The sequence below is a fragment of the Chenopodium album genome, chromosome 23 (genome assembly GCF_948465745.1).
Source record: "Chenopodium album chromosome 23, dcCheAlbu1.1, whole genome shotgun sequence".
NCBI lineage: Eukaryota > Viridiplantae > Streptophyta > Magnoliopsida > Caryophyllales > Amaranthaceae > Chenopodium > Chenopodium album.
The window spans coordinates 23090980-23111737 of record NC_137856.1 but is presented as its reverse complement, the minus strand read 5'-3'; the positions used below and the strand labels follow the sequence as shown (position 1 = coordinate 23111737).

At 34.6% G+C, this 20758-nt stretch overlaps 1 protein-coding gene across 1 annotated transcript; it reads right to left on the bottom strand.

Moving 5' to 3' along the window:
• Nucleotides 1-974: 974 nt before the first annotated feature.
• On the bottom strand, nucleotides 975-10925 carry LOC145607149 (sulfate transporter 3.1-like). The gene is made up of 12 exons (XM_081662897.1): nucleotides 10604-10925; nucleotides 6502-6709; nucleotides 5566-5737; nucleotides 3502-3567; nucleotides 3127-3240; nucleotides 2927-3043; nucleotides 2432-2558; nucleotides 2059-2345; nucleotides 1789-1979; nucleotides 1536-1621; nucleotides 1291-1367; nucleotides 975-1207 (listed from the first exon to the last, which is right to left on the bottom strand). Exons 1-12 carry the CDS (start codon nucleotides 10923-10925, stop codon nucleotides 1013-1015), a joined length of 1962 nt encoding a protein of 653 aa, XP_081519023.1. The 3' UTR covers nucleotides 975-1012.
• Between the last annotated feature and the right edge of the window lie 9833 nt (nucleotides 10926-20758).

The following is a 20758-nucleotide window of genomic DNA, read 5'->3' as shown; positions in this document are numbered from 1 at the left end:
TTAATACAACATTTAAGCATAAATGTATTCAAATTTTTTACACAAAATATGCTTTCTTAATAACAATTGAGTATATAGTACCTCATATTTACTTTGGAATCTATAGAGTCAAAATAGAATTGTCAGTTAGGCGGAAGGATAAACTCTTTATACTTTTCCACACTATTCAACTTACTTGTATTTGGGGGTGTTAATGAGCCGAGCCAAGACTAAGCTTAGGTAGGCTTGGCTTGAGCTCGAAGCTCGTAAGCCCAGGCTCAAATTGAGCTCGAAGCTTGTTAAGCTTGAAAAACTGAGCTCGGCTGAAGCTTAAAACTCCTAAAGGGGAACTTGGCTCTCGGGGCTTGATCAAGGCTTGTCAAACCCAAAATCAACAAGGCTCAAATTTTACTTTTATAACTTATACTCCGTATTTTATCACTTGCTCTTATCTTTTGATGTGAGATTATTTTCTTTCTCCATCTTTTGTTGGTTCTTCAACAACAAAAACTACAAATGAAAGCTTCAACATTCAGGGAGAACGTAAACTAGTATACAAAAAATTGAGCTTGTTCATGAGCTTTTGAGTCGAGCCAAGGATAGCTCAAGCTTGGCTCATTAAAAACTCTGAGCTTTGACCAAGATGAGTCTCAAGCAGTTCACGAGCAGACACGGCTGATTAACACTACTACCTGTACTAATATAAGAATGACAAAAATTTACTTCCTCCGTACTCGTATATGATAGTTGAACTCTCTTGCTCCTCATTATTAATCTTTACCATTACTAATTTAGAAATTACAACTTTTCCTAGACATTAAAAAACAACGCATTGGCATTGCCATTGTATGAAACAAGAACGCCCTACTCTTTTACTCTAGGATTACATTTACAAAATGTGTATCTTGCAATGACTTTCAAGCTTTGTTACATATCCTGCAAGATCGATTACCATCGCTGATAGTCTTCAACTCTTGATACTCAGTGCTCTTCCAAGCAAGAATTGTGGTGGCTGAGAAAGGATTCCCTTGAACTAAACCTGATCTGCTGGATCATTATTCTCGGACTGTGTGGTTGTGGACATGGATTCGCTCGCTTGCATCATGAATGTGCATGCTTCGACTGCTTCAGCCACTGTGAGATATATGTGCTCCTCGCCGAAGATTTCAATAGACTTGGAAAGATGCATTTTCTTGAATACCTCACTACCTGGGTTTGCTAATATCAGCTGCAGCAGCAGAAGCAAAACTAACTAAATACAGTCTAGAAAAAATAAAAAGAGAAGTGTGAATTTTAAGGCTAAATTTGTACCTTTAAACTCTTTCTTTCAATTAGTTTTGTTACTTCTTCTAACAAGCTGATCCCACTGGTATCGATGCTACCTACGGCTGCAAAGAAACGTCTAGTTGTTATACATTGTTTTACTTTGTAAGCTTCATCAGAGTAATTGAATTCTATGGATGTGGTTGAATTTGATTTCGATTACAACCGAAATCATTTAGACATTCGAAAAATTAAACCAACTGGTTGAAATAATGTAGTACGTTCAAGTTTACCTCCTAGATCAAGTATAACATACTGCAGACTTTGTCCTCTGCAAACTTTAATTCTATCTTCTTCTTCATCAACCCATCTAATGATTCTGCAATAATATAGAATGTGATTGAATTATTTTGAGCTTAAATAAACAGCACTAGAAATACAGTAAAGTTAATACTACCTTCGTCCAGAATAAACTGTCACGTTTTATTTAAGATATCACTATTAATTTTACAATTAATTTTGGACATACGGAGCTAGTACACGTACCTTTCTCTTAAGTAATTGGTGCAAGCGAAGTTGATCGGACCATCAATCTGTAGGATGAGAATTCCAGCAACTCTCTTGGCAAACTCATAGTGTCGGATGTTTCTGTAGGACGCGGTGTCTGGTATGTTTCCTAGCATCACGGTCTTAGGCCTTGCCGCTACTAGCAGAAGTCTCACTACAGATAGGCAAATCTGCACATAAAAATTTTTTAGAGCTCTTGAAAAAGAAAATACGAAGTAGGTGTTTCAAATTTGTTCTTGCATGACATACCGCGGTAATCAAGCCATTTTCAACACTGCCAAAGACGACACCAAGGTAGGAGCTTATGCAGATGATAAAGTCGAATTTGTCAACCTTCCAAAGATGATAGACTTCTTCATATTTGATGAGGCCAAGCATCGCATTGATTATAATCGATGAAAGAACCACAAGCGGGGTGAAACTAAAAAACGGGATTAGAAACAACAATGTTATTATCATTGCTATTGACATTACTATGTTTGACACCACTGTTTGACATCCTGCATTAAAATTCACTGCTGATCTTGAAAATATTCCTGTAAATTACAACGATTAAATTTTAGGGACGAACATGTAACGAAAATTCTAAAATCCAATGATATATCGTAGGCAATAGGCATACCTGAAGTGAGATAGCAAGAAGTACATGAGCCAACAATGTTCATTAGCCCAAACGCGAGCATCTCTTTGTTTCCATCAATGTGGTAGTTCTTAACCAATGCAAAGCTTCGTCCGACTGCTACACCTTCCTGTATTGTTACAATTGTTAGGGTCCATTCGAATCTAGAGAAACATACCAAAGGTAAATTTATACTGATTCACTGGTATATTTGACATATATATCTGTTTTTTTTTTTTACTCAGATTTTTTTTTTCATTAAGCTGAAAAAAACAGGGCTTGCAGACAATAAAAAGTGTCTAAATTTACTGAAGTTGTACTTATTGGTTATGAAACAATAATGATCTAAGTAATGCACGAATAGGATTAATCACGTTTGATTAATGTACATATAGCATTCATGCAATTATACAAATAGTGACTAATTAGAATATTATTGCATCATGCATTTGTACCTAATAAATCATAGTGTAAAGATGACTTGGTAATCAAACTTACAGCCAATGCTATGATTCCAGTAATGGCTCCTGTCTTAATTGCACTGCCAAGGAAGGGAGATCCGAATGCCAAATACTTAAATGATGGCGGATTCAGTCCTTTCTTCAAATGTCCGATCTAATATTACATCAAAAAAAAATTGTGTAAAGTTGTTTAAACACCATAAGAACATATATGCATAGAATATTATGCTTACTTACCACTTGGACACCATGATTATCGGCATGGGTGAGGTAGACAAGCAAGCTTCCTAGAATAACAGATGTGAGAGGAGCCATTGCACTTATCCAAAAGATAATCGGTTTTCTCTTACTCTGCATACAGAATAAAGGATTAATATCGAAAACCTCAGCTTAGCAAATTATAAATATAGTTATAGGTGTCCTGAATTTTAAGTTTTGGTCATTTCCTCAATTCAAATAAATTTACTTGTATCTAAAAAAATTGCAAATATTCAATGGCATTATCACTTGAAAAATTGGTATTACATACATAATTAAATTAACGAACAAAATGACCCTGTCACGCATAACAGTTACAAATAATTATACTTGTTAGAGGATATGAATACTCACGTAGAACTTTGCCAACAGCATGTAAAACAGAAAGCTACACCCCAGAATTGCAGGCTGCCATCTCCACTGTAACAATAAATAAAAGATCAAACTTAGTACTATTATGGATTAGCTACTTAATTAAACAAATTAATTATGTCAAATAATATATGGTTAACTCTTGAATTAAGTTGGTTGCTATCAGTCATGCAAGTGATTAATGGGATTAATCTCGTTAGAACAATACACCCGTATCATTATCAATCAATTAATTGTCATATATACTATTTTGATCAATTTGAGTGATATATAGTAAACATGTTACTTTTAATGTAAAATAACTTTTTGGGAAATTCTCACTGGTAACACCCTACTTTTGTTTTTTCTCAATAGTAGAATGCAAAATTTTGGATTATCATTGGTAATCACCAATTACTAATACTAATTTACTGGTAACATTAATGAAACTTTTACTTAAATCCTTAACCATGGTTACCATGTTAAGTGGGAAATTGGAAGCAAAATGACTTAATTGCCCATATTTATTTCCTTTAACCACTTATATCTAATCAAATAACTTGAAGGCTTCATCTTCCTCTTCACGATCTTCACCAGAGATATTCATCAAAACTAGGGAAATTCTCAAGGCAAAAACGCTACACAAATTCGTAGGGTTTGCAATCAATTTCTGGGATTACATAAGGAGCGATTTTAATCGGTTTTTTTGGGGATTAAATTCGCTGAGTTATTGAAGCAGAATTCGCTATTACATGAGGATCGAGTTCAATTTCGTGGAGAATTGGTTCGACATTTGTGGCGGGGTGGATATAGCTATAAAACTGACGAAAATTCTGATCAAATTCCCACATAAACTAAAATTAATCATAAACCCAGTAGTTCATCCCCAAAATAGATCGAAACCCACCAAATTAAACTCAAAATCAGATCAAAATTGGAAGAACAAGGGATGATTGGGGCAAGTGCACCTGAATTAATTAATCGAACCCCAGAAAAATTGAACCCAATAGTTCATTCCCTAAACTATCTTATATTTCGCATTTTGTTTAGCTATGGAAGTATTAAGAGCAATTGAGAAGATCTTTCAAAAAAAAAAAAAACAAGAGAAATTGAGAAGAAGAAGAACAGGGAGTACGAAAAAAAAATGGGGGTTTAGGGTATAAAGAGGTAACTGATTGAGGAGGAAAGCAAGCATATAACGTTGGAGAGAAGTGATTTTTTAGAAGGATAGGTTTGTAATTGTGTTATTACTAAATCATGGTTAGTCAATAATTAGGTAAAAGTTTCATTAATGTTACCAGTAAATTAGTATTCATAATTGGTGATTACCAATGATAATCCAAAAATTTGCATTCTACCATTGAGAAAAAACAGAAGTTGGGTGTTACCGATGAGAATTTCCCTAACTTTTTTTTAGTTTTAAATTGTCTACCAAATAAAAATTACTTCGTATGAAGTACTTACATACTATCTACTACTTCGTATTAACATGTTTGCAAATCTTACAAAACAATAATTTGAAAGACATAACTATGTTACTTGAACTCGAGTACTCAATCCAACACGAGTACGTGTCCAAGTGTCTAATTAATTAGACTATTTTGTGAAATTTTTTTTATGTTTTTGAATTAAAAATAAAGTGTTCAAGTGTTGATAATTTGACACGCGTATTTGATGAATTGAAGAGTTCAAATAACATAGCACACATGTGAACAATGTATTAAAAAGCTCAAGGAGCGCTGAAGCAAGAAGGGTAATGCGGCGCCTAGGTGCGCCTAAGGCAAGCCTCAGTGCGCTTCTTTGAAGTGAGACGCACTATAAGCAGTTAAAAAAACTTTGGCAGAAATTTCTCCAGGTGCGCTTCACTTGCGGCTCGGGTGCACCTGTGCACTTTTGGTGCGCCTCATGCGCCTAACCAAAAACGCCTCACCAAGGCCAAGTTAAGCGTTTACCCCATTTCGCCTTGCGCCTCAGTGTCTAAGACACGTTTTTTATTAATTTAACAACCGTTACACAGAAATTTATTGTATATGAAAGTTTGATATTTTGTATGTGCTAAGAAAATACCTCATGAGTTTGGGAAAAAATAGCCTTTAGAACTGAAATAAGATCGGATTTGTGAGTGAAGTGTCTTAATCCCAAAATTCCTTTAAGCTGTTGAAAACTAACAGTTGTTGCAACTCCTCCCATGAACCCTAATATGGTGGCGTGCGACAGTAGGTCCACAATAAATCCCAGTCTGTACATACAACATTTTGTCAATGATACTTCATTTTTGTTTTTATACTATGATATTACTGCATAAATTTTTTTTTATAGCTTTATTAATAATATCATTGTAGCCATGAAAATCATGAAGGACCACAAAAAGATATCAAATGAGGCAAAAATTTATTTGAACGTGATTAAAATAATGTAAACTTAAATTTGTATATCTACATCTCTAACACTATTTATTTGAACACAAAAAATGTTCAAACAATAACTTTAATAAAAATGGATGGACGGAGTACTACTAGTAAATATCAAGATGTGTTAAAAAATGGGCTATGTTGATTGGAGCTAGTCTTTTTATAAGCTCATATGGAGTTCCTAATCATAAGAAATTAGCAAACTATAACAGCTATTACCTCATATATTTTGATAAATCTTCCATTGCATGATCAAATTTTTTCCTTACGTAATGAGTGTAAAGGAACTTGTGAAATTGCGAGTGCTTAAATTTTCGATGTTAACATCAATATCAAACAAAGGTAATAGTAATGAGCATATATAGAAAGGAGTTTCCGTGTCACTTGTAGAGCTAAGCTAATTTAAAAAACTCTCTCTGCCTTTTATTGTTTTTCACATTTAGTATTTACACGGTTCTAAATGCAATTTTATAATTAAAATATCTCAAATTACGCATAATAAAAAATTACTATAAAAATTGTATATTTAAAAACTAATATTCAAGACGAGTTTAACAAAATTTCACATGAGTGTGATTTACAAAGTAATTACCTGAGGAGGCCAAGAGAAGCTTGAATAACACCAGTAAAGAAAGTAGCCGTAAAAGCCAAATGTAAATACTCTCTAGGATTTTCGGTGGGACTGACGACCTTACCCAAGATATCAGTATACAAAAGAGATGCAACTGCAACTGTGCCTATTGCCAAATCTCTTGAACTCCCCATCATTGCATATACCAATGGTGGTACCAAACTTGAGTCTACATTCCCAAAATAAATACCTTATCAACTCAAAAATATAGAAAGATTATCTATTTCAATTTTCGACTAAAATAAATATAAATCAGGTAAATGTAATATGTACACCCTTTATCCTTAAGTTGTTTTTCAAATAAAAAAAATAGAATAATTTGTTATTATTGGTTTGTATAGTATGAATCTAATAGGTACTTTTTATACGCGGCGCCTTTTTGGTGTCTGCTGCTAAGTCAACAAAAATAACTGATCCAGACGCGCACATAACAAATTACTATTCACGCGCATGTAGGAGTTACTGGTATTGTCAGGATTACTTGTATTTCTCAGGTGGTACTTGTATTTTTTTTTTCAGGGGTTACTTGTATGATTACTTATTAAGGGAAATTGATTTTGGCACACCCTTTATTGATTTTGGCACACCCCAATGTGAGAAGAGCATAGAAAACTGTACTCTCACATTGGGGTATGCCAAAATCAATTGGGGGTGTGCCAAAATCATTTCCCCTTATTAAGGGGTTACTTGTACTTTTTTTTTTTTTTTTTCCCAGGGGTTACTTGTATGATTACTTATTTAGGGGTTACTTGTATTTTTTTTTTCAAGAGTTACTTGCATATATTACTTATTCAGGGGTTACTTGTATTTTTCACGCGTTACTTGTTTTATATATTTTTTTTCACGGGTTACTTGTATGGATGACTTATTTAGGGGTTACTTGTATTTTTCAGGGGTTACTTTTTTACTTGTATGAATTACTTATTCAGGGGTTACTTGAACGGGCTAATTAAAGGGTTACTTGTATGATTACTTATTTAAGGATTACTTGTATGGGTTACTTCAGCGGTTACTTGTATGAGTTACTTATTCAACGTTACTTGTATGAGTTATTTATTCAAGAGTTGCTTGTAGGCCCCATACCAAACCAGTAATACCCTACAAGTAACCCCCAACACCCTACAAGTAACCCCTGACCAAAACCAGTAACACCGTACCAGTAACACCCTACAAGTATCTATGGCCAAACTAATCGCACCCTACAAGTACTCTATAACCTGCTCATACTACTATTGTTGTTTCTGTTGCTGATTATTTGACGAAGAATGTTCGATCGAAGATTCCACGAAGAAAACGAGCTCACATTTCTTCGATTCTCATTGATTTCACTACTTCAAATGTTGTTGATGACCTTAAGCTTAATTAATCGCAATTTTCACAGCAATTTGACACCCAAATTCTACAATTTCGGGCTTTAATTGCATCAATTTGGCAAAGAGGAGAGAGAAAATGGGTTGAGTACAGATATGCTTGTTGGTGATGTGTGGTCTGAGAGAGAATATGGGTGGAGTAGAGATATGGTTGTTGGTGATGTGTGGTTTGGCTTGGAGAAAAAGCTAAGAAAAGAGGAGAGAGATAAAGGAGAGAGAAGATTTATGTATTTTTTTTTAAATAAAAAAATAAATAAATAAAACTGTGGCTGGCCACATGGTGTGGCCAGCCACATACAAAAACTAGATGAAGCCCGTGCAATGCACGGTTTGTTTGAATTTTTAAAAATAATTTTTTTTTTTAATCTATATGCTAAAATTGGTTATATATTTAGATAAAATTCCTAATATCAAAAGATTTAAAAAAAAATTATATTTAACTAATTTAAGTTTAAAAATCTGATTCGTCAATTTTGCTTACGTGGCATTTGAATTATTTAATTATAAAATATTTTAATAATATCTTATTTAATTGGATACAACTTAAATTTATAATCTTACATGACACACTAAGAAAATTAAATCTTACGTGGCTCTCTAAAAACTCAGGGAAAAACTCCCCTATATATATATATATATTAGATTTGTGTTTTAGATGAAGTATTTGTATTTCAAATCAGTTAGTAATGGTAATAACTAATAAGCAAGATATTATTGTATGAAAAATATACTCATGGCCTTCAGTTCTTTTTAAACTTTTTCATTTTTCTTTTACAGCCGTTTTTATTCAAGTGTTGTTGATGATGTGTCAAAGTAAGGATGACGAGGTGGTGGATAAAGAAATGAAATAAAAGGAGGAATATAAACAATATTATACCATTAGGAAATAAAGATTTCTATCATAAATAAAATATTTTTTAAAATAAAAAAAGTAAGAATATATTAATATATATCCTAAATTGCATGCGTAATATTCTGAAATAGTAACTATGAGCACTAAAAATTCTTAATTTGATGATCCTAAATTGGAAAAAAGACAATATTATGCATGCAATACTTGTTGTCTTGTTCAGTTCACCTTTAAATAAAAAAATAAATACTCAATATTTAGTAAAACTAAGTTCGTGAAATAAATTTCATATCAATAAAAATAAGTTCAGTTCGTTAAAAATCACTTACTTTAAAGAAGAAATATAATAGAGAATTAGTAAAAATAATTTCACTTCTATAAAAATAATTTAAGTAAAATAAAAATAAGGTAAAGTGAATAGGGTAATACAATAAACACAAACTTTAAAAAAAATCGGGTGTACAATAATTATTGTACATCCATTTTAAATATCTCTTAAAGTGATCAAAGGTTACCCCTGAAATGAATAAAAGTTACCCTAATATATATAAAAGTTACCCAATATAAATAAAAATAATCTATGCTTTATTGGTAAAGAATCACATTTTAAATGACTAAAATTCAATTATTAGTGATTGAAAGTTATTTTATTGCCCTTATAAAACTTTTCTTGTTTTATTTATAAAAAATCATATTATGTTCAAAGTTACCCAAAAAAGGGCAAAAAGTTACCCTAAATTGGCATAAAGTTACCCCTATACTGCTCGATGTACACTAATATTAGTGTAAACCGGATGTATACAAAAGTTTTTGTACAATAAAATGACAATAAAATTATTAGATATATTTCCAAATTTTTAGTGATTGATGTAAACATATATATATACTATAATTTTTATAATATACATTAATTTTCTTAAATTTCATTCCCCCATTTATTACCATTTCTATGATCATAGTCATAGTAAAACTGTTGAAAAAATAGTAAAAACAGATACGTTGAGTCATATCTTATGTGGCACCAATAAACGAGTGTTAGATAAGGTTGTGTGCAAAGTATAATTTTGACTCCATTGGCTATGATCAATACAATGCATAAATTAATAATTATCATATGTGGCTCTCTAAACACCAAAAAAAAAAAAAAAATGAAAAGAAAAGAAAAGGGGTTGGTTATCATATAAGACTTGGTGTAATTGGTTATAGATTCACTAATTATGAGGTCATAAGGTCATATAACTATGGCACTTGAGCCTTGAGGGCGAGGATATATTTTAACATTTAACATTTATAAAAAAATATATGTATAATTGTATATTAGACCTTTTATCTCATTAACATGTCATCTCTATGACTCTGTGGACAATGAAATTTGCTATAAACAAGTTACCCTTAATTACTTTAAGCGAATGTATTTTATTGTCTAACATAATGACTAGTCATATAAATGCATTACGGAGTAATATAGTTCTTGTAAAATGCAAGTTCAATTCTCTAACTACAAATCACATAAACTAACCACATAAACTAACCACAAATCCAATTTACTAATTAATAACTAATCACCTTAAAATTCGTCTGTAATTTGATAAAACTCACCTTAATTCTATCAATAGCACCTTCACTAATTAACCACCAATTACCTTAAAATTCGTCACTAATTAACAAAAAAAACACTCTAATTTTTATCAATATGCTATGTAAATTATGAACTCTGCTACTCGAAAATTAATGTCAATGATAATTAAAGTACTACCATGTATATGTTATTGTAAGACCATCCGTGACATTATGTAACGCGTGTATAGAAAAAATGAAAGTAATGGTGTATAAAACAACTTACATAGGCCGATAAGAGGAGGTAAAGTAGCCAAATTAGCATAACTAATTCCTTGAGGAATAGCAAGACTAGCAATGGTTATCCCGGCGATCAAATCCGCTTTAAACAACTTGAATTGGTAACGAGGCGCCCATTCAAAGATTGGTACAAAATATTGTAATCCTAGAAGTAATCTCCTTTGAAACGGCTGTTTTTTCCATTTCCTAAAAGGATCATCAGGGAAAAACGTCTCCTTGAGGTTAGACGTCAAGGTTGTAGCGAAAGGCTTTTCGCTAGGAATAGGCACTCGCTGACTACCTCGTTTGAATTTGCTTTTGCTATCCATTGCATAAATGTTGGTTGAAGGATTACCTTAATTAATGGCTTGTTATGCTAGAAATTAATTATAATGTGTATTGTTTAAAGATGGCAAAACTGCAAAAGGAAATTGGTAGGGTTATAAAACACTCGTTTTTGCTAATATTTGAGGGATTAATAACAATTCAAAGAAAGTGCTAGGCTTGCAAATTGCTGTATGAATGTGTATGTATTTATAGGCAGAGGTACTAGTGAATGGCTTAGCTTGTTTTAATAAAATGAACGAATCTTTTTATTAATAGTAATAATAATATAAAGTGAACATTTTTGGTATGAAATATTCCGTATAATGTGAATTCATTTAGGAGATTTTAGTATAATAATGTGAATATAATTAAGAAAACTTTACTGTAACAAACATAATTGGTTGATTGATTAGGAAATGAATCGATAATTGATTATGCCACATCATATAATTTTATCCATTGTTCTCTGGAAATGAGAAATGCTTATCTAAAAGTATCCATAAATTTATGTAACAGAATTAGGAAATTTAAGATAATAATAATAGATGAATTTGTTTCAAATAAGGCTGACTATGTTTCAATGGGTTATAGATAGGCCTGTACAAAACTATCCGAGAATCCGAAAATCCGATAATCCGATCCGCAACCGATCCGAATTTTTGGATATCCGATCCGAGTTTTCATTTCGGATCGGATATCCGATCCGAAAAAGCGGATATCGGATGCGGATTTGGATATTAATTTTCATAATTTCGGATATCCGATATCCGAAAGATATCCGAAATATAAAGCCTAAAATAGTGAAATATATATAAAATTTTTAAATTGTTCATATAAAACTAACCCTGTATTATTAACTTATTGTAATATTCTTAATATATTTGATGATAATATTAATTGCGAAAGGACTACTATTTTTGTTAAAATATTTTGTACAACTTAGCGATAAAAAAACGGTAAAATTAGTGAAATTTAGAAAGTAATCATAACAATTTTACTTAATATTGGATAATGGATATCCGAAGCATCCGATCCGAAAATTTTGGATATCCGAATATCGGATATCCGAATTTTTCAAATCGGATTTGGATATCAATTTTTGATATCCGAGTCTTCGAATATCCGATCCGAAATCACATTTCGGATCGGCCGATCCGTGAACAGGCCTAGTTATAGATTCTTAATTGACCAACGAATCCTCTTCTTGTAATTTTGTCAAAAAAAAGTTGCAATCCAATCTAGCGCAGGTCACATCTGTTACTTTAGCCCATCTCAAATAATGAAGCCTTCTAATTCCATAAAATAAGACCCAAACCCAAATGAAGCTCCATGTCAAAGATGAAAAACTGGAGGAGAAAATTTAGAGGGGAGACCGGGAGAGAGACGCCATTTTTTTTTACGGAAGCCCACTTGACTTTTCGGAGTTTAGCTCCAACCATGTTGATCTGGCCTGTGTTGCACACCTGGTTTATAGTAGATGAGTTTTCTAAGTCCGATCCTAAGGTGAGATTTGAACTTAAGACCTTTCTTAAACGACATCAAACTGCTAACCACTTGAGCCAACCCTTGTTGTGGGGAGAGAAACACTTGAATTTTGGTAGATTTTAATTTATTTATGCACTTAAGTATGCGTTTCACGTAATGAAATGTGGTAGAATCACTCATATACTTCAATTGTTGTTCATATAGTGGCGGAACCATTCTATTAGGACAAACTAATGATGTCGTTCTATAATTTGACAAAAAGCCTTATTAAAATACTTTAATATATAGGCCTTGCTTGACAATTGGCTGTTTTTCTTGACTAGTCTAACCAGATGTTTTGCATTAGCTTTTTATGTTTTATTTATTTATTTATTATTTATTAATTTTTTTTTTTAATTTTTTTTTTTTGGGTAAGTAAGTAGTTTTATTGCTCTAAAACTTTTTACAAACCAGTCCCTAAAAAGGGAGCAGAACACACTAGCAGAACAAATAGCCTAGAAAACAAAGAGCAAGCCTATACAATTTGCTCCTCTAACCAATCCCAACCTGCACTTTTGATTATTATTTTTTTTTGAATTTACAGTTAACAATCTATCTCTAACTTCAGCTTTTATAAGCTTTACAATTGTATGTATGCACAACACTTTAGACTCCCAGTGAGTATTCCTAGCCTCCCAGGTCCAATAAACAACTGCTAAAGTACAAACTCTTAGCAGGCATTGCTTAAAACCAAGTTTATAGTTTCTAGTTCTTATGACAACATTCTGCAGACCATAACCTCTACCCATAACACCAATCCAGCTACTAATCTCATCCCAAATCCTTCTACTATATAGGCCCTCAAAAAACAGATGAGCATGAGACTCACTTTGAATCCCACATAAGAGACAATCAGAAGAGTTAGTAACACTAAACGACTGCAACACGTCCCTAGTCAATAATCCTGCCCTGAATAGCCAGCCATGCTATGAACTAGTGCTTTTGAAAAGCCAATCTTTTCCAGATTAGCCTATCTCATCTACATCTTTAAGAACCCCCAGAATCAACTCTTTATAAACCTTGCTGAACTGACAGAATATATGCTCTAGAGTTTATCTTTTACACTACAAATCTTCCTCCAATACCAACTAGAATCCATACCAGGCTAATAATTATACCAACTTTGCCCTTTCAAATACACCACACTTATCCATTTCACCCAAAGGTTCTCTTGCCCCTGAGCTATGATAGGAATGGTGTCCTTCGAACAAGTGTATTATTCCAATAGAGGGTTTGGATGTATTAGAAAACTAATGATTTAGTAACGTTATTGGAGGCCGCTTTCGATCAATAATATTAATGTATAATTACAGCTTAATCTTGACTGAACCCTTCGGGTCATACCCAAGCAAATAGACGATCCGTCATGACAAATTAATCCGAAAGGAATTAATAAGTTACTAGAATATTATGAGCATAGACGTCGAATATTAATAAATCAATCAACAATTACCGAAGTACCCCTAGCATCGGAATGCCCCGAGCAAACCGAGTGCTAGGGGGCATTGGTGCTAGCATGGCAGCTAGCATGCGCGCCGCACAAGGCTGCTAGCAACGCTGGCTGGTGCGTGATCCAGCAAGCTTGCTCGCACATGCTAGCAATGCTAGCATCGCTAGCAGCATGTTAGCAAGCTTGCAATGCTAGTGATGGAGCACGCAAGGGCCTCGTCCAGCAATGCAAGGCATGTTGGGACAAGGCAGCAGCCCACACCAAGCTTACGCTCAGCCAGCAAGCCTAGCCAAGGGCACTAGATGCCAGCGAGGCAGCCTTGGAGCAAAAGACTAGGCGCGCCAGCTGGCGCTAACTGGTTGGACCCGAGAGTAAGGGTGAGGCGGTTTGGGAAAGCTAGGGGAGCAAGGCTTTGGTCCCCCCCCCCTTTGTGGTTCTCACCTACTCTGTCCCTCTTTGCTTGAAACTTGTTGATTAATTATTGCGTTGCTTTTTCTTTTGATTTAAAAATAAAATGAAAAAGGATTTTTACCAACTCTCCCACGTTGATGGGAGAATGGAATGCTCATATGAATTTCTCTATAAAATGGTCTTTATGTTCTCTCTCTAGACAAACAAGTTTATAATGTTGGAAATACCACTAAGAAAGCTAAGACCGTTGAGTCAAATTAGACATACTTGTGGCATTGTCGTCTTGACTAGATTAACATCAAACGCATCAAGAAACTTATACAAGAAAATATTTTTGACTCATTCGATTTAGAATCGTTTGAGAATTGCATGCGAAAGATCTTTATTAGGCAAGATGATAAAGCAGCCAATCTCCAAGTTAGGGGAAAGGACAGGTGACCTACGTTGGGGTTTGGTGAGTCCGACTCACCGCGAAAATAGACCCGAGCCAAGGATCCACTCGCAATTTATAAAATCACAAAAGCATAACAAATAAACATAAAGGGCAAAATAGGAATATACCTTTGAAGCGTGCTTCGCCCCGACCGGATGGGCTCTTACTTGAAAGCTTTAGCCCCGAAAGTACGAGAGCCTCCAACGGATTTCCACCCGCAAAAACTGCTAGCGAATTTTAGGTCCGTTACCTCGAGCTTAGTGAGGTCCGATCAAAACCCGAGTATAATATGAGTTTAATAGTTTTTGCTAATGCAATGCTCTATTGAACTCCTACTCAAGCACTCTTCCCCAAAACCCAAGGTGGGTATTTATAGGAAGGAGTGAGAGTGGGAATTTCTATCCCATCAATGTGGGATCATGAAATTCCACAATTTATTTTAAAGTTAAAATAAAATAAATAAGCAAACTAATAATAAATCTACAAGTGTCATTACTACATGTAAAGGGAAGTGAGGACCACTTGGAGAGTAGGGGACCATATTTGCTCCCCACTCCATACTCTCCTTGTGCCACATGCCCCTCACCCCCACAAGCTTCCCCACATGCTCGGCCCTAGCTACACGCGCCTAAGCCCAGCCACGGCCCAGTCCTGCACTTGGAGATGCGGGCTTCTGCTGTGCCTAGCACGCCACGCTCTCCAAGTGCGGGCTGCTGCTAGCATGTCGCGCACATCATGTTCGGGCTGCTAGCAGCTTCTGCCCCTTGGGTGCTGCGGCTTGTGGCTACTGCTAGCCATGGTGCGCTAGCACGCACCAGCTAGCCAGCCTTGGCTCGGCATGGTGCGCATGCTAGCCACCTATGCTAGCACATTATGCCCCTAGCACTCGGAGGTTTGGGGCATTCCGATGCTAGGGGTATTTTGGGAAATATTGTCGATTTATTATTATTTGCGTCTCATCATTTGCTATTTTTGACTCGACTTCCGACGCTCGGTTTCGACGCTCTAAGCTAGAATTTCCGACGTCTAAATATTTAATACTCGGGCGACTCATTAATTTCTTTCGAATTAATTCGTTGAGTCGGTTCGTTTACTGCTATGGGTGTGATCAGAAGGGTTCAGTCAAGATTAAGCTGTAATATCAATTATGCATTAATATTACTGATCGGAAGCGGCCTCCACCTAGGCATTCCGATCACTTGACCTTACTGAATATATTAGCTTTCTAATAATTCCGAACCCTCTATCAGAATAATACACTTGTTCAAAGGACACCATTCCTTTCACCAGATTTCATATGCTTCGTTAATTGGATCGATCATGTATGCCATGATATGTACTAGGCCAGATGTATCGTATCCCTTGAGTGCTACGAGCCGATACCAATCAGACCTAGGAGAGGCGCATTGGACTGCGGCCAAGAACATCCTAAAGTACTTGAAAAGGAACAAGGATAAATTCATGTTCTATGGTGGCAATGATGAATTGGTTGTTGAGGGTTACACCGACGCAAGCTTCCAGACAATAGAGACGACTTCAAGTCATAGTCTAGTTACATATTCTGTCTCAATGGAGGAGCGTTTACTTGGAAGAGTGCTAAGCAAAGCACAACTACAAATTTTACAACTGAAGACGAATACTTGGCAGCATCTGAGGCAGCTAAGGAGGCAGTTTGGATTTGCAAGTTCGTTGGTGAACTAGATGTTGTACCCTTCATCAAGGGTCCAATAGACCTCTATTGTGACAACAATGGGGCTTTTGCTCAGGCTAGAGAGCCATGAGAACATCAAAAGGTCAAACATGTCCAAATGCAATTTCATATGATTAAAGAGTGGAAATCAGAAGGTGAAGTAAGAATTTGTAAAGTTGGAACAGATGACAATGTACCCGATCCACTTACTAAACCTTTGTGTCAAGTGAAGCACAACAAGCACGTTGAGGCAATGGAAATCAGGCACATCGGATATTGGCTTTGATTTCCTTATTTTAGTGTTGTTTTAATTAATTTTGGACAATTTTGGTGTAAAACACTATGATGAACCATTCAGTTTTGGAGTAGTTGAATTTTTCTTGCAATTTTAATCACTCCTTTGCTATTTAATTGTGGTTTAGGATAAAATATTGAGTCCATTCGATTTTATGAATATTCAAAATAGGGTATTAAGACAATGTCTTGGATAAAGAAACACCTATTAAGTGAACATTGAATATTTTAATCGAAAATTATCCCTAATCAAGGTCATTTAAATGATGGACGATTAATGACCAATTGAGATTAGTGTGTAATTTGATTTATAGCATCGTTTCTTGTGCTACGAGGACATAATTGTCATAAATCATTTACAAATGTATTGGTTTAGAACCATACCGGATCGACCTATGAGAATACTTTAAGAGATTCAAAAATCGTCATAAGTGTATTTCTCATTATTGCTATCGAAACCTTTTTACTCGACCATGAGTATTGTGAGCTCTCTCGTTTGAGTACTAAGCTAGTCCGCTTTGATGTTGGTCAAACGTCTTCCGTACATGGGGATTATAATGACGACAATCGGGCGGCTAGATCCTCTTAGTAAGAGAAGCTGACATTACAATATTGGGAATGTCCTCCTACTAAAAATAGGGAACATGTCTTTGTTGTTAACAAGGCCTCTCGAAGAGCGAGACTGTGAAAATGCATGGTCGTGCTCGGGTGGATTTTAGAAATCATATGTTTATTGACAGTCAAACTCAGATTTTGAGAAACACTTCTAGACGTAATAGGGATGACGAATAATCTTACCTTATAGCTCATGAAGAGACATTAAGTGACATAGGAAAATGGCTATACACTAAAAGCTCACTTGTCCGAAAGGACAAGTGGGAGATTGAAAGGAATGCTGTCCTTCGAACAAGTGTATTATTCTGATAGAGGGTTCGGAATTATTAGAAAGCTAATTATTCAATGAGGTTAAGTGATTGGAATGCCTGGGGTGGAGACCGCTTCCGATCAGTATTATTAATGTATAATTCATATTACAGCTTAATCTTGACTGGACACTTCGGGTCACACCTAAGCAACTAACTGTAGACACCCATTTGTGTCTCCCCAAAACCAAACCCAGTGATGAATGCCTTTCACGTCGAACCATAATCAAATGAGGTGAAAGTGTGGAAAAGTCAAGTGTTGCAGTTTAGTTTTATTTAAAATTCTCTTCTCTCTATTTTCGAAAGTAACTCTATTTATTTAAAAAATAGCCAAACCAGTTTAGTTTGGTCCATAATTTAGGTCCAATAATAGTGTAGTTGGATGGGGCTCGAAGAGACCTTTCCAACGATATATTATAAGCCTAATTCCGATGAATATTGAGGAAGTTATGGCCGAAATACTAAACTGGGCCCGGTTGATTATTTACATACGGCCCAATGATCTAGAGGAGGGCCCAATGTTAATTATTATTTCTAAAATTATTAGGATTAATTATAACTTTCTAGAAGTTTCTAGAAGGTTCCTTTTAATTCTAATATTATTAGATTTAATAATTATTAATTTTAAGATGGACTTTTATTTGGAATAAAATGTTATTATATTAATATCATTATTATTATTATTATTATTATTATTATTATTATTATTATTATTATTATTATTATTATTATTATTATTATTATCTTTAAAAAACACGTTTTTATCTTCTGTACGGATTCCGTAAATCAAGTTGATTAAAAATCGGATTCTGCGTGGAAAAGCGCGTCTAAGTCAGACTGTCGCCAAACGACAAGTCTGTCGCCTCGCATCGCGACATAGTGAATTCCTGGTGACAACGTGTAGTTTTATTCCTTATCAAATTCCATACTTTTTCGGACTATTTCCTTATAAATAGGGTCTCAAACCTCCATTTTTATTCATCAACTCTCATCAAGAATTACTTAATTCTTATTCTCTCTCTCTTTCTAAACCAACCTTTTTACAAAAAATATTCCGCATTCGCAAGACTTAGAATCATCTAGCCAAGTTCGAAGTTGCCTTCGCCCTAGACGTGCAAGGTTTAATATTTTCTGAGGGTTTGGTCCAAATCTAGTCAAAATTTTATTTAATTTGATTTCAATTTAATTATTTAATTATTCCTTATTACTTTCATTGAAGTTTACTAACTTGTGTATTTTGTTATTAGAAAGAGGTACGAGGCTTCAAAGTAAGTAGATTAGCTTACTCCCTATTTCTTTCACAATGTAGAGAGCATGTTTGTTATTGATTAATTCATAGTATCATGTTAGGATGCTTTTAATGCTTTCTAGTATCATGTTAGGATGTTATTTAATGCTTTCTAGAGTCATGTTTAGGTTGCCTTTATCTATTTCTAATATCATGGTAGCATGTTAGTACTATGTTAGGGTTAAAGCTTTGATCTTTAATGTTTAGTGACATGCTAGGATTTGTTATTAATCTTGTTAGTATCATGCCTAGGATCTTGCTATTATATTTAAGCTTTATTATTAACATGATTCTTATTATTATATTTTGATTATTGTTATTATTATGTTGCTTGATATATTTTATTGTTATTGCTTGATCACACCTTTTATGCTTGTATAAAGGGAATTTGTACTTGAAATCACGCTTAATAAGATAATTAATAACTTGGTTTAGGCTAATATGATTTTAACTCAAGTGATCGCCAATAATAGTTTTATTTGTGCATTAATATTCAACCAACATAGAATAAACAGGTTAGGTTTAATATAATGTTTGCATGTTAGTCAGAAAGCGCACATGAATACGAGCAGAACAAAGTAGAGGCCTATTTTATAGGGCGGGTCCTTTCTTTTGTAGATTGGATTCGTACCCTCATCCCCGAACCCTATTTGGTTCCTGACCTTATGGAGTTGACGATCTCCTGGATCGTTTTTTGGGTTTACAAGTTCCTAAAACTTGTTGGCGACTCTTTTGCTCTCTTTTCTTTCCCATTGGAACGCCACCATACTTTAGTGTATGATCACAGTGGGGTTCAAGTTTGGAATCATAATGCTTGAAATATTTCCTACACTAACGAACCGAAGCGACGAATTAATTCGGAAGTAATTAATGAGTCGCTCAAGTAATTAATATTTAGACGTCGGAAATTCGAGCTTAGAGTTTCGAAACCGAGCGTTGAAAGTCGAGTCGAAAATAATAGAAGATGAGACGAGAAAAATACTAATAAATCAACAAAAGTACCAAAATATTCCTAGCATCGGAATGCCCGAGTACGTGCTAGGGGCATATGGCCTAGCAAGGTGGCTAGCAATGTATGCTAGTACACCTTGGCTAGCAAGGCCAGCTAGCAGCCCCCACTAAGTGTGTTGCATGCTAGTAGGCCGCAGCTAGTTGCCCGTACTCAATGCATGGTGTAGACACCCATTTGTGTCTCCCCAAAACCAAAACCAGTGATGAATGCCTTTCACGTCGAACCATAATCGAATGAGGTGAAAGTGTGGAAAAGTCAAGTGTTGCGGTTTAGTTTTATTTAAAATTCTCTTCTCTCTGTTTTTGAAAACAACTCTATTTATTAAAAATAGCTAAACCAGTTTAGTTTGGTCTTTAATAAGGGTCCAATAATAGTGTAATTAGATAGGGCTGGAAAAGACCTTTCCAATGATATATTATAAGCCCAATTCCGATGAATATTGAGGAAATTATGGCCAAAATACTAAACTGGGCCCGGTTAATTATTTACATACGGCCCAATGATCTAGAGGAGGGCCCAATGTTAAATTATTATTCCTAAAATTGTTTGGATTAATTATAACTTTCTAGAAGTCTCTAGAGGGTTCTTTTAATTCTAATATTATTAGATTTAATAATTATTTTAAGATGGATTTTTATTTGGAATAAAATATTATTATTTTTATTATTTTTAAAAGATACATTTTATCTTCTGTACGGATTCCGTAGATCAATTTGGTTAAAGATCGGATTCCGCGTGGAAAAGCGCGTGCAAGTCAGACTGTCGCCAAACGACAAGTCTGTGGCTTGGCGACAGACCTTGTCACCTCGC

Coding starts and splice junctions, on each gene's coding strand:
- LOC145607149 (XM_081662897.1), bottom strand. CDS start 10,925: ATGGATAGCAAAAGCAAATTCAAACGAGGTAGTCAGCGAGTGCCTATT. Junction 3,044..3,126: donor ATAATCATGGTGTCCAAGTG/GTAAGTAAGCAT, acceptor ATGTAATATTAG/ATCGGACATTTGAAGAAAGG. Junction 2,346..2,431: donor TTCTTGCTATCTCACTTCAG/GTATGCCTATTG, acceptor TGTAATTTACAG/GAATATTTTCAAGATCAGCA.